Below are 14,691 nucleotides of genomic sequence, written 5' to 3' on the forward strand. Positions count from 1 at the left end.
TCCCAGTATTAAGAACCTTAATGCCCAGTAATAAACTTGATGAGCGAGCGTTGATTTAAATAGTACCGGCCTCAAAGACATGTGGTAGGGCGAACAGCAACAACGCTCATTACTCGGTCTAGAGTATTCAGCCTACCACCGCTCGGTTGAGAGCGTCATACCTGCCACGTGGTAGGCCGGACAGCAATGCAATGCTCATCACTCAGTCAGGAGTATTGAGCCTACCAACGCTCGGTCGAGAGCGTCATGTCAGCCACGCGGTAGGCCGGACAGCAACGCAACACTCATTACTCGGTCGAAAGTGTTGATCCTACCACCACTCGGTCGAGAGCATCATGCCAGCCACACGGTAGGCCGGACAGCAATGCAACACTCACCACTCGGTCGAGAGTGTTGAGCCTACTACCGCTCGGTCGAGAACATGCAGCGCTCGTCACTCGATCGAGAGTATTGCGCTCATCACGGCTTGGTCGAGAGTGTGGGGCATACCAAGCGGAAGGCCGTGTAACAATGCAACGCTCATTACTCGGTCGAGAGTGTTGAGCTCACCACCGCTCAATCGAGAGTGTGGAGCCTACCAAGCGGAAGGCCGTGTAACAATGCAGCGCTCTTTACTTGGTCGAGAGCATGAAGCCTACTACATCTTGGTCGAGAGCATGAAGCCTACTACCGCTCGGTCTAGAGTATGAAGCCTACTATCGCTCGGTCGAGATCATGAAGCCAACCACCACTCGGTCGAGAGTGTGGGGGCCTAGCAAGTGGAAGGCCCTACAACAATGCAGCGTCCATCACTCAGTCGAGAATGTTGAGACTGCCACTAGTCGATCGAGGGTGAACGCTCGCCAATCAAACCGTTCTACTCCACCAAACACTCATGGCTCCGTAGAAGTGGGGGCATTAGGATATACCTAAATAAGGCTCGCCAATACTAGCGCGACACGTGGTAGGCCACAACCGTGTGGAGCGGCTCCCTCGTGGCACCTGGCTGACCCAAATCAGGAAACCCAGTCATGTGGGGACACAATTCCCTCAAATAGGTAACAAACGTATCCAATAAGGAAACAAGATCTCCCATCGATCAGCAATATAGAACTCCCATTAATGGTGGACTATCCAGCCAGCACTCTCCTAATAATGACTCTTACCATAACAAACTCAACGTGGAGCACAAGACTCACAATCTCCTAGCAAGGCACAACCTCTGCCTAGTCTAGCCTATAAATAGGAGGCTTAAAGGCCAGGTAAAGGGATCTTACCCACTAATCTTCTTGAATTATCTGCTGCTAAAAGAGACCAGACTTAGGCATAGGAGAGTCCCCCACCGGAGAAGACAGGCTCTCCCTTGCTCATATGTTCCTCTTTGTAAGTTTCATCCAAGAGGAATCAACTGGCGGTTTCTGGACGTAACACTAAATAAGGCTCACCAATACTAGTGCGACACATGGCAGGCCACAACCATGTAGAGCAGCTCCCGACCCGTCGGGTTGCACCCGCACGGCACCTGGCCGACCCAGATCAAGAAACCCAGTCATGTAGGGATATGATCCCCTCAGAATAGGTAACAAACGTATCCAATAAGAAAACAAGATCTCCCACCGATCAGTAATATAGAAACTCCCATTAATGGTGGACTCTCCAGCCAGCACTCTCCTAATATGACTCTTACCATAACAAACTCAGCATGGAGCGCAAGACTCACCGTCTCCTAGCAAAGCATAACCTCTACCTAGTCTAGCCTATCCTGCTGGAGAAGACCGGCTCTCCTTGCTCATTTGTTCCTCTTTACAGGTTTCATTCAGGAGGAATCAACCTACGGTTTTTGGACGCAACACTTTCCATATTTGATGTGTTACCATGTGTGTGCTTAGGCTTAGAATATTTTATTTCCTACTTAGAATGCTAAGTGTGAAAGACCGGTTTTAAACCGGATGGACCTTGGACCATAACCTTACCCTTACGGCCTTACCCGATCTCATGGTTGGACCAGTACCAATTGGAGTCAACAAGAACAATGACCATTAAAGTTAACCAATGAACATATCACGTGGGGCCCTAGATCCAAATCTAGATGGTGACTCCCTCCCTCCAAATCTAGGTACCATCCCTCTTCCGGACATGCATGCACTATGCACACCATGACTTTGCATCCAGAAGTTATACACTTTGATCAAACTCAAAGGCACAGAATATAAAATTCAACTGCCACATGAACAAGTGAAATTTCTCCCAGAAAGTGCAACATAAGCTTGTTCCATCCCCACCCAGTAAACAAGTATAGCATGTTCATAACAACAATATGTGGAAACCCCCTAATGATGGAATCAAGTAATAGTTATTTGAACAAGTATATCACAACAACAAAAAAAATATAATAATTGTAACAGAACTGAAGATAAAACCTAACCTGTAGCAAGAAAACTAGAAGAAGAAAGCAAAAAAGAAAGAAGAAGATATGAGAAGAGAAGAAGTAAAAACCGAGAGAGAGAGAATAGACTTCTCACGATTTAGTTAATCACTAAAACGTGAGAGGCAGGTTTTATTTATAATCAACCTTAAGTGAATTACAATAAAAAACACACAAAACACCCTTGAGACATAAAACTACATAGAACTAACTAGAAAGAACCATAAAAGACAGAAATAACCCCAAATAACTAAACACGATAATCTTCACACTCCCCCTCAAGCTGGAGCGTAGACATCACCAAGATCCAGCTTGGAACAGCCACTTGCAAACTGTGGTCGAAACAAAGCTTTGGTAAACATATCTCCAAGTTGAAACTGGAATCAAACAAAAGGAGTAGTAATCAACTTCTTTAGAACAGCATCGCGAACAAAATGACAGTCAACTTCAATGTGCTTGGTTCGTTCATGAAACACTGGGTTGTTGGCAATATAGATAGCAGCCTGGTTATCACAGTGCATCTCCATGGGCTGATCATTGAAATCACCAAGCTCATGAGTAAAGAAACGAACCCACATCAATTTAGCAGTTGTGTGAGCCATAGCTCTGTACTTAGCCTCTGCACTGGAACGAGCAACAATAGTCTGTTTCTTGCTCTTCCAAGTAATTAAGTTACCACCAAAGAAAGTACAATAACCAGTAGTAGATCTACGATCACCATCAGAACCAGCCCAATTGGCATCAGAAAATCCAACAATGCTAATGTGTCCATGATGGCAATAGATAAGCCCCTTGCCAGGAGCACCCTTAAGGTAACGTAAAATACGACACGCAGCCTCCCAATGAACTTGCTTAGGTGTCTGCATGAACTGACTGATAACACCAACAGCAAAAGAGATATCAAGATGAGTAACTATAAGGTAGATAAGTCTATCGACCAGGCGTCGATACTGGTGTGGATCACTAAAGGCTGTGTCATCAGAAGCACCAAACTTGACATGAGGATTCATAGGAGTATCAATAGGTTTACAACCCGTCATACCTGTCTCATCAAGTAAATCAAGAACATACTTCCTTTGGGACAAGCTTAGACCGCGAGAACTGCGAACAACTTCAATGCCAAGAAAATACCTGAGGTTACCCAAATCCTTAATCGGAAAATTGTCAAGTAGATATGTCTTCACCTGTGCAATCCCAGAAGCATCATTACCAGTGATAATAATATCATCAACATATACTGCTAAGATGACCACATTAGACCCCTGTCGTCTAACAAAGATAGAGTGATCAGAGTAGCACTGAGAAAATCCACAACTAGCAACAACACTGCTAAATTTATCAAACCAGGCACGAGGAGACTGTTTCAGTCCATAAATTGCCTTATGAAGGCGACAAACTCAGACACTATCCTCCCCCTGAGCAACATACCCAGGAGGTTACTCCATATACACCTCCTCCTGCAAGTCACCATATAAGAAAGCATTCTTCACATCCATCTGAAAAAGGGGCCAGTCAAGGTTAACAGCCAAAGAAAGCAAAATACGAACGGAATTCAGCCGCGCAACAGGGGAGAAAGTCTCAAAGTAATCGACCCCATAGGTTTGGGTAAACCCCTTGGCAACCAAACGGGCCTTATGCCGCTCCACAGTACCATCAGGATTGTACTTCACGGTGTACACCCAACGACACTTAACAAGATCCTTACCAGGTGGGAGATCAACCAAAGACCAAGTCTTACGAGAGATGAGAGCCTCCATCTCCACATCCATAGCATTTTTCCACTCAGGGTGAGACAGAGCAAGGGTATAAGAAGTGGGAATAAAAGTAGAATGTAATGCCATAGCAAAAGCACAATAATGAGAGGGAAGATGAGAAACAGACACATAATTTGCCAGAGGATAAAGAGGATGGGTAATGCAAGTACGAGTACCTTTTTTCTGAGCAATAAGGAGATCATCAACATCAATAGGAGGATCTGCAGGCAAAGAATCAGCTGGTGGCTGTAAAGGTGGGGCCGCAATAGGTTGAAGTGGGAGCAGCGGCTGCTGTTGGTGACGACGCACATAAACCTGTACAGGTGGGGCAGCTATCAGCAGAGGAAGAGGAGGAAGAGGAGTCGGGGCAGCAACCCAACCAACTTCATCAAGATTAACATCAACAGAGGGACCAACAAAATAAGGGGAACTCTCAAAAAAGGTAACGTCAGCAGAAATAAACTGTTGGCGAGTAACAGGGTCAAAACAGCGATACCCCTTCTGGGTACGAGAATATCCAAGAAACAAACACTTAACAGCCCGAGGAGATAGCTTATCAAGCCCGGGGTGAAGCACATGAACAAAACACTGACACCCAAAAACACGAGGAATAGAGAAAACAGTCCGATCAGGAAACACTATTTTGAAAGGAATTTGATTATTTAGAACAGATGAAGGCATACGATTAATTAGAAAACAAGCTGTCAACACCGCATCTGCCCAATAGAGTTTGGGAACATGTATATGAAACATCAAAGAGCGAGCGACATCTAACAAATGGCAATTCTTGCGCTCTGCCACACCATTTTGTTGGGGTGTATAAGAGCAAGAAGTTTGGTGAAGAATGCCATTGTCAGAACAAAACTGAGAGACCTCACGCAGAATTAATTCAAGGGCATTGTCAGTACGCAAAGTTTTTAAAGGAACACCAAACTGAACTCGAACTTCATTATAAAACTGTTTGAAGACAGATACAAATTCAAATCGATCCTTCAAGAGGTACAGCCATGTCATCCGAAAATGATCATCAATAAAACTAACAAAATAAGAAAACCCTAACCGACTTTTGACCCTAGAAGGACCCCAAATATCCGAATGAACCAACTGAAATAAAGAAGTACTTCTAGACTCTGGACTCAAAGGAAAAATAGTACGATGATGCTTGCCAAGCTCACAAGCTTCACACTCGATACGGGAGACAGACTTGCAACTGGGAACAAGGTGCTGCAGCTTAGAGAGAGAAGGATGTCCTAGCCGATAGTGCCAATGTAAAGGAGATACGCCAGGAGAAGTAGCAACCGCTGCAGTAGATGTAGTTCCCAAATCAAAGTAATAGAGGCCTCCCTTCTCATACCCGCCACCAATCTTCGTCTTTGTTGCAAGATCCTGAAAGACATAATAAGAAGGGTGGTGAAAGGTTATAGAACAATTCAAAGTTTTAGTTAATTGACTAACAGACAAAAGATTAAGAGGAAACTTGGGAACATGAAGAACATTAGTTAAAGATATGTCAGACGACAGGAAACTTTCCCATAACCAGTGACTGGTATGGAGGATCCATCTGCAATAGAAATCCGAGAGGACATAGAAGGCTGTGTGTAAGATGAAAACAAATTAGGCTTACCGGTCATGTGAGAAGATGCTCTGAAGTTAATGACCCACGGAGAGGATGAGGACGCAAAACAAGCAGTAGTACCTGAGTGGGCAAGAACAGCTGTAGGTGTAGAAGATGAAGTCTCAAGTTGTTGGACTCGTTGTAAGAGTTAAGAGACTAAATCATTAGAAGAGTTACCACCATCAGTAGAGGATCCCGGGGCAGTGTCGGAAGAGTGCACAGAATCAGCCCCTCCATCAGATACGGCAGAATTTGCAAATTGCTCACAGGCCCACTGTGGTTTGCCATGTTTGAGCCAACACTTATCAATAGTATGAATAGACCGATTACAATGAGTGCACCATCTAGAACCAGCAGTGTTAGACATAGTCCCACGACCTCCAGAACCAGCTCCACGACTACGCCCAAAAGTAGAACCACGACCGCGAGAAGAGGTACTACCACCACCACGGCCACGCCCTCCAGTAGAAGTGAAAAGGGCAGAATTATCTTTGTTGGGAGAAGCTGAATCAGATTTCACCACTGAAGGGGATACAACTCTCTGGAGCCGACAATATGCTTCATTCATAGAGGGGATCTTCTCTCCAGTCAACAATTGACTTTTGATGGATTGAAGATCAGAGTCTAACCCAGAGAGAAATTTGGCAACCAAAAATTCAGATCATTGGGACTCAATTACAGCAGCATCAGTAGAGATAGGCTGGTATACATTAAGTTCTTCCCACATCCCCTTCAATGAACTATAATACTCACCAAGGGATTTTCCATCTTGTTTAAAAGAGAAGAATTTCTCATAGAGGTCATAAATTCGGGACAGATTTGTATCTTGAGAGTAGCTTTCCTTGAGTTCTTCCCAAACACCCTTGGCAGTTTTATGAAACATGACATTAGAAGCAATGGAGGGTTCCATGCTATTCCAAAGCCAGTAAAGAAGGGTTGCATTCTCAGCCTTCCAATCATCATAGTTGTCATCAGTAGATTCCAGAGGTGCCATGGTAAGGCATTTCATCTTCCGGCGAGCAGTGATATAGACCTCAAATGCTTGAGACCAAAGAAGATAATTAGAAGCACCATTCAACTTCACACTGGTAATCTGAATATTAAAGTTGTCGGTAGAAGATTTAGAATCAGCCATTAGGGAAAATAATAGATGTAAACACCAATGTCGATAAAGCCCAAAAGAAAACCCCGATCAGGGTAAAACCGATAGCCTTGAAGAATAGGGCGGAACAGCCCAAGATGTAGTATAATCTTTGATGAAGATAACCACCAATAATGATGTATAATTATCAGAATCAAGAAGCAAGAATGAAGAACAGATCCCGGAAGAAAAACAAATCGATTTCCACAGGGTTTTGGAATATCGATTGTCGTGGTTTTAGACAAGCAAGGAACCAATCTTCAAGTGCTTGAACAGCGCGAGGAACATACACAATCGATTGCAAAGATAGCAGGGAACTCTAGTCCTTCATGAATATATGACTAGAGTTGAGATCAATATAAGCAGATATGGTTCTCGTAGACCACGATAGAAATAAAAGGATGAAAAACCTTCAAAGCAAAGCAGCAAGAAGGAGAATCTAGTGGATCAAATTCAATGCTCGATACCATGTAACAGAATCAAGATAAAACCTAACCTGTAGCAAGAGGACTAGAAGAAGAAAGCAAAAAAGAAAGAAGAAGATCTGAGAAGAGAAGAAGTAAAAACCGAGAGAGAGAGAGAATAGACTTCTCACGATTTAGTTAATCACTAAAACGTGAGAGGCAGGTTTTATTTATAATCAACCTTAAGTGAATTACAATAAGAAACACCCAAAACATCCTTGAGACATAACACTAAATAGAACTAACTAGAAAGAACCATAAAAGACAGAAATAACCCCAAATAACTAAACACGATAATCTTAACAATAATAAAAGAAATAACTTGAATATCAGTGTTCGTAAGAACAAAATTACCAGATGAACATCAAGACACATCACTTCTGTGCCAGAGGATGCATAAACAACATCTTCATTTCCTGGCACAAGATACAACTAATAAGAATTTTGTAAGACCATAAACTTCAACCAAACCTCCAAGCTTCAACATGCATTCAGACTTTAAAAAGATATTTATATAAGCCCAAAAAAGAAAGGGGAAAGGACAAGGTTGAGGAATAAATAGAGGAACAAGGCTTCTCCCCAGTTTACTTCATGACGTAAAGAACACAACTATGAGATGGTTATTAGGACCTTGTCAAGGTCTTCTCCCCAGTTTCCACTGATTGGTAAGATATTCTTTTATGTAGAGAAACTCTTAGTTCCAAATACATTTGATCAATAAGCAGTGATACAAAGACATAATTCAGGGAATTTGCAGTAACTTCTGGTGAAAATGCACCATATCATTCCCTGTCTATTTCAAAAGAAGAAATTTTCAATTTTTTTTCATATTGCACTAGTTTGGGCCTGCAAATTAGAAGTTCAACATCTTCACATAAAGTGCACCATCACATGGCCCTTAGCTATGTTGATTTGTCTCAAGTAATGGAACACATTTGCCCCAGGCAGGTCATTTTTTATTTTTATACTCAGTTCCCACCTAAATATTTCTAGTATATAAGAAAAGATAATCACAATTATCCTAGAGGAAACTTAAGTTGCCAATAATTTCTTGGAGTGAAACTAGCAAATATAAGACTTGACTCATGCCAGTTTTAGCATTTACATTAGAAACAATAAATAAAAAATAAACTTCAATTTACCAAAGTTCAAAACAATAAGGGCATCGTAAGGCACAACCAGAGAGAGAGAGCATTGCAAAAGCCATCTACTATCTCATCTATATTGTCTTCACAACATGCAAATTCAAGCAAAATCTATAAACAATAGGATAGGTACAAAAAAAAAATACAATATCAGAATAGAAGTTCCCCAAACCTAACTTTATTTTGACTTTTAGATAAACCAAAAACCAAGTTTTGCAATACAAGATGACTAATCACAGTCTAACACACTGCCATTTTTTCTGTTCTCAGAATGAACCTAGCAAGAGTTGAGAGTTGAGAAGATGGGTATAACTAACTTGAGCCAATACCATAATAGATATACTTGAAATTGGTATATGTAACAATTATTGAAATTATGAACCAGTCTACAGATTCATAAAACCTCACCTGGCCTGAAACATATAGAAGAAATAGGTTTCTTCCCCAGATCCATGGTAAATAATGCATCCTTGCACCTCAGATCGTACCAGCATATGCAACCATCCTATTTTTCATCAGATTTTTAAATTATGGTATGTTAAAACATAGAATTTCCAGTTGACAGCCAAATTCTCCATTTTATTCCTAACTTTGAAACTGAGAGAACTCAAAACTTTTCTCTTTTTTTTTTGGGGGGGGGGGGGGGGCGGAGTATGGGAAAAGAATGAAATAAGACAATGGAGCATAGTCACTTAAGTACCAATAACTTCTCATTCTAAAGTTAAACAAACAATAAACAAAACATGTTTATGAAATTTCAGTTCTCTAGAAGACATGCTCCATCAAACTGTAATTTTAAATGTAAGATAACAATTGCTATTTCTATAGCATGCGACAGTGGTGAGAGAACATTAAATAATCAGATGGACAGTCAAGATGCACTACTATTCTGTGAAATCAGCAAGGACTAAGGAAGACAAATACCAATAGGTTAGCAGAACTGATTGGAATTAAAAAACACATGACACGCATGCTCTAAGCTTTCACCGGCGAACCTTGGACCCAAGGATCAAGATCTTGGTTTCAAACCTGGTTTCAGTCAGGCCCGAAATCGAGATGTGCTGGATCTTGTTTCGAGGTTTCGACACTAGGTTTTGACCCTGGGCCTCCCTGGGTTTCGTTTCAGCCAGGCCTGAAAAATCGACAGCTCGGAGATTTCAGTTAGTATGGACCGAAATTTAGTTCCATGCTAGGACCAAATCATGAGATGGAGTAGGAGGAACAGCTGCAGAGCCAAATTTTAGAAGCTTCAAAGTTTGTGGGTATCACTATTTGAATAGTACACAATAGAATTAGACTTAACTAAGAGTTCTGTAAAAAAATTTCAAAGTCTTAATGTAGATAATAATCATGCTTCAATTGACATAGGAGCATCTATGGTCAAGCAAAGAGTAACACAAAACCCTAAGGTAAGACGGGCATTGACATAGGAGCATCTATGGTTGTAGTTCACAGTGATGCAGCCAAATGTTAAATGTCCAACTGTGGGCATGTTTTGCTAGTCCTTTGGGCTATTGGGTCCCATGAGTGTGCCCCTTTTTTTAAATATTTTATTTGAGTTAGTGGTCAAGTGATGGTAGATTAGGATTTGAAGTCATGCTTGGTTTGGAAGTCCAATACTAGATTCAGTCCAAATTGCTAATTAAATTGGGCTAGAGTTTGAGTGAAAAAAGGACCTAGTGTCTCTTGGATTTCAAAAGGTTTAATTAGTAGAATTAAATCATGCTAGGAATAGGATCTTTATTTAGATTAGGATTGGAACCCAGAGCATGGGTGTGGGCAAATAAGCGTGTATTTGGACTTCCGATTATTACACTTATCAGTCATTTCACTTCAAGTTCAAGCTTTCCATTATATAATGGTGAACAATTAGTTCCTTCAATTATTATTATTATTATTATCATCCTTACCCCCTGTTTCCAGTGGTCACGGGTTTGAGTCTAGAAAGAGCCTCTCTACAAAAACATGGGTAAGGCTGCGTACATTATGACCCTTCCCAGACCCACAGTGGCAGGAGCCTCGTGCACTGGGTACGCCCTTTTGCCCTTTAATTAGTTCCTTCCATGGCTATCCACATTAGCTTCCTAATTGCTAGTCACCACCAGAGTCCAGGATAATTCCCCTTTCACACAATCAACTTAAACAGACAACAAGCTTGAGCTAACATAGTTGCACATCAACCTCCAGTCTATCAAGTGCATAAGTTGCACATCGTGCCCTATTCCTATTATATAGATATGCTGTTAGTGGATGCCTGAGGATTGCACCTATAATCAAGTCAGCGAGCTGCAAGGGATCGTTTCAGATAGTTTGGATAAACTAAGACTTTCAGGTCAATCCTCATTTGGTATACATTAATCAAAACAAACATTAATTACCGTCTTTTAGTCTAAAGTGGAGCATGTTCTCGTCTAAACTAACAGAGAAGGGAGACGATAGAAATAAAAGAGAAAGGGAGAGTAATGAGGAAGACAGCAGCGAACCTCGCCAGAAGTTGCGACCACACCGGGCCTGTCACGCGAGGCGATGCAGCATGTGGCAGTCGCCTTGTGACCTCTCAGACGTCTCGGCTTCGTAAGTTCTTCTGCCATGGATCCTGGGTTCTAGACTATGTGCCCCTCCTTTGTTCTTTTTATTCAGCTTTTTGGCTTCGCGGGTTGCAGTTGAACTGTGTAGCCCTCCCAAAGTCAGAACCGTGGGGATCTTGTTATTTTTTTTATTTTTTTTGATAAAATGGGATCTTGTTATTAGCAAGAGTCGAAATTGGACAATGGGGAGTAGTAAACCGGTAAACAGAGTTTTTAACGGTGTTGTACACTTTTACTACCCTTCCTTAAATTTTGGTTAGAAAGGTTAGGGAAAAGGCTGGGCACGCCGCCAGGGTGCCCAGCACAGCATGTGTCATCTTTTCTCCTCTTTTGGAAAAGACTAGATACTCTTTTGTCTAACCATATGATTGGTGCATGCTGTTAGTTTATGGAAAGCTAGCGGCATGTCCAACCTCTCCTGTTCAAGTATTGCGAGTTTGTGATCCTGTGTAAAATATTCTCCTTTGTCATCACCCTCATTCACTTTCAAAATTAGAGAACCCAAGTATTTTTTCCACTTCTATAGATTCAGGAAGGGAAAAGGTTGCTTCTCAATAATTGGTGAGTACATGCACTTTTTTGGTGATAGTGCGTGAATGATCTAACCATTGGTTCAAAAATTTTCATACAAAAAGTCCTTCTAAGTGTCCCTATGCCTAGTGAAATATAACGTTTCACTATTTACCACTTGGTAGTACATGGATTAATCCATGTGATAGATGACCCTACATACATTTCAATGGCCAAATTTTAGTCCAAAGTTAGCAACGAAAGTTCATCAAACTCCAATTCAAAGTTTTAATAAAATTTCCAAAATGCCATCAAATTTAGTTGAATATAAAATGCAGAATGGCATCTTTTGTATTTTAAACAACTTCCTCTACTCATTTTAAGTTGAAATTGTACCAATGAGATGTCAACCTAGTCCTCTATCACATAGACTAACTCATGTACGGTCATGTGGCAAATAGTGAAGTGTTATACTTCACTGGGCAGAGTGATGGGGAAGAAAACCCAAAACAAAAAAAACAAAAAAATAAATAAATAAATAAATAAATATATATATATATATATAGGATTTTAAATATTGCATCGTATTAGAATCGGTTGGAATTAGTCTGGATCAGCTGGAATCGGCTGTTCTAGGATCATTCTCGTATCGGCCAAGGGAATCAGTAAAAAAATGGTTTAAAACCATGGATCGAGAATTCCCCCTCTCCCCGCCACTCCCTTTCTCATTATAACCCGCCAACTCCCCTCCCTCTCCCTCTCTAACTACTTTCTCTCGCTTTTTTAACAACAATTGTTCCTAAAGGAAGCATTCCCCATCTCTTTAGAAGAGAGGGAATAAGTTGTAAGGAGTTGAAATTAAAGGATAGGTTCGAATCAGGTTGCGGAGTAAGGGAGGTTTTAAGCATCTCGGTCTACCTGGTTAAATCGATCTTCCAATTTACTTGGTTAAAATTAATTAAAATGACTTAAACAAGTTATTAACAAAAAAAAGAGTAGGGCATATAGTCGAAGTGTTTAACTATAAGCCAAATGTTAGTATACTAAAAAATAAAATAAAAAATACATATATCTAGAAAGGGATGAAACAACAAATAGATTATATTTACAAAAACACCATTGACATGCAAAAACCCTCACTATATGCAAAGAATGGAAAAAATAAGATACTTTGTTATGCATGATATATAAAACTATTAAATTGTAATACAAACAGAGAAGTAACAAATAATAGAAAATAATACGAGTTTGAAACTGGGTGTACACCAACTCATAAAAAATTTTAAACGCAGCATAGGCATCACTCTTTTGTTTCAATAGGTAAACCCAAGTAACTCGAGAAACGTCATCAATGAAAGAGACAAAGTAGCGGAAGCCACGCAAAGAAGTAACGGAAAAGGTTCCTAAACATCAGTGTGAACAATGTGAAAAGGTGAAATAGATTTATTACCAGTAGATGGATAAACTGTCTTACAACTTTTTGCAAAAAGACAAGGTTCACAATGAAAAACATGATTGACAGGAAAAGAGGTAAATAAATGTGGCAATAGTTTCCTCATAACAGAAAAGGAAGGGTGTCCCAAACGACGATGGAAAAGCAAAATATCTTCCTATGTACATCTGCCATCTTGCCCACACACATAAGATTGAGCTAGCGCAATAGGGGAGACACAGGTGTCCAAAACATATAAGCCATCTGCTTCACGTCCACTGCCAATCACCCTCTTCGTCACCAAATCCTGAAAGAGACAATGGGTAGGAAAGAAAGTGACAAAGTAGTTCAAAGATTTAGTCAATTGGCTAACTGAAAGGAGATTAGTAGCAAAGTTTGGACCATGAAAGACAGACTTCAAAGGTATAAATGGAGTAACCTGGACATCTCCCTTACCAGAAATGGAAGAGAGGGAACCATCAACAATTTTTACCTTATCTTTTCCAGAACAAATAGAATAGGAATCATAAAGCTGAGACCTACCAGTCATATAATCAGTGGCACCTGAGTCAATGACCCAGAGAGTGGGGCCAGAGGAGGTAGAGACCTGTAGAGCAGTGGAAGTAGTGGTAGTAGCAAAAGAGGAACCATCCATGTGGGCTACAATCCCCCGAAATGCAACTATGTCATCCTTGGAGAGAGAGGATGAATCAAACTCAGGAACTCCAACATAGGCCCTCGGCCCATTCTTCTTCTGTCCTTTCTGTCCCCCAGGTGAAACAGAGGGTGGCTTCCCATGAAGATCCCAGCAAAAATCCTTCTTGTGCCCAGACTTGCCACAATAGTCACAGGAGAATCTCCCCTTGCCAGCTCCCTTAGTGGGGGGAGTACGGTCCTGAGGAATGGAAGAAATAAGAGTAGAGCGCTCAATAGTGGGAGTGGTCTCCATAGAACCTCTATGGGTCTCCTCACTCTGTAGATAACCTGGTTACACACCTCCTCCAATGAGGGAAGACTCAGTCGGCCAAGGATCTGCATCCTTAAAGGTTCAAAGTCAGGGTTAAGACCTCCAAGAAGGAACAAGACCCTCTCCTTTTCAAACAACTGATGCACTTTGGGCTCATCAATAGGACATAATTGGAGATCTCTGTAGTGATCATACTCCTCCCAAAGCCCCACAACAAAACTATAGTATTCAGAGATACTTTTATCACCCTGTCGCAAGCTAACAATCAGTTGGAGGAGTTGATAAACCTTTGTAGAGTCTCCCACTCTATCAAAAATACGAGCAACAATATCCTAAATATCTTTAGCAGTCTCCTTGCTCATAAACCTTCTTCCAGTCTCTGGTTTCATCGAAAAAATAAGCCAAGTCATCACAAGGGAGTTTTCGGTTTCCCATTTGGAGTACCCTGGATCAATAGAGGGGGGACTCTTAAAGCTCCCGGATATGTACCCCAGCTTCCCTCGACTCCGAAGAATCAGCATCATAGATCGTGACCAATCCAAGTAATTGTTGTTGTCAAGCTTGACAATGGGAAGCTGGATATTTGGGTTCTCATATGAAATAGGTGGAGGCAAGACTATTTCAACATTTTTGTCACCCATCAAAGGTGAAGCCAAGGCTGTTTTAACAGT

The 14,691-nt window shown here is 41.2% G+C and overlaps 1 protein-coding gene across 5 annotated transcripts in view; it reads right to left on the bottom strand.

Moving 5' to 3' along the window:
* The window catches only part of LOC122640688 (WD repeat-containing protein 53), an 87,869-nt gene extending 76,684 nt beyond the window's left edge, over nt 1-11,185 (bottom strand). The window contains exons 1-3 of one of the 5 annotated variants that reach the window (XM_043833919.1): nt 11,007-11,185; nt 8,932-9,028; nt 7,733-7,794 (exon numbers count right to left, since the gene is read on the bottom strand). In XM_043833919.1, coding sequence (XP_043689854.1) covers nt 7,733-7,794; nt 8,932-9,028; nt 11,007-11,114 — 267 coding nt within the window. In that variant the 5' untranslated portion in view covers nt 11,115-11,185. Of the gene's footprint in view, nt 1-7,732; nt 7,795-8,931; nt 9,029-9,447; nt 9,530-11,006 lie in introns of those variants that run through there. The other 4 variants (XM_043833917.1, XM_043833915.1, XM_043833916.1 and 1 more) reach the window with 4 other exon arrangements.
* Between the last annotated feature and the right edge of the window lie 3,506 nt (nt 11,186-14,691).

This window comes from Telopea speciosissima, chromosome 9 (assembly GCF_018873765.1).
Source record: "Telopea speciosissima isolate NSW1024214 ecotype Mountain lineage chromosome 9, Tspe_v1, whole genome shotgun sequence".
Classification (NCBI taxonomy): Eukaryota; Viridiplantae; Streptophyta; class Magnoliopsida; order Proteales; family Proteaceae; genus Telopea; species Telopea speciosissima.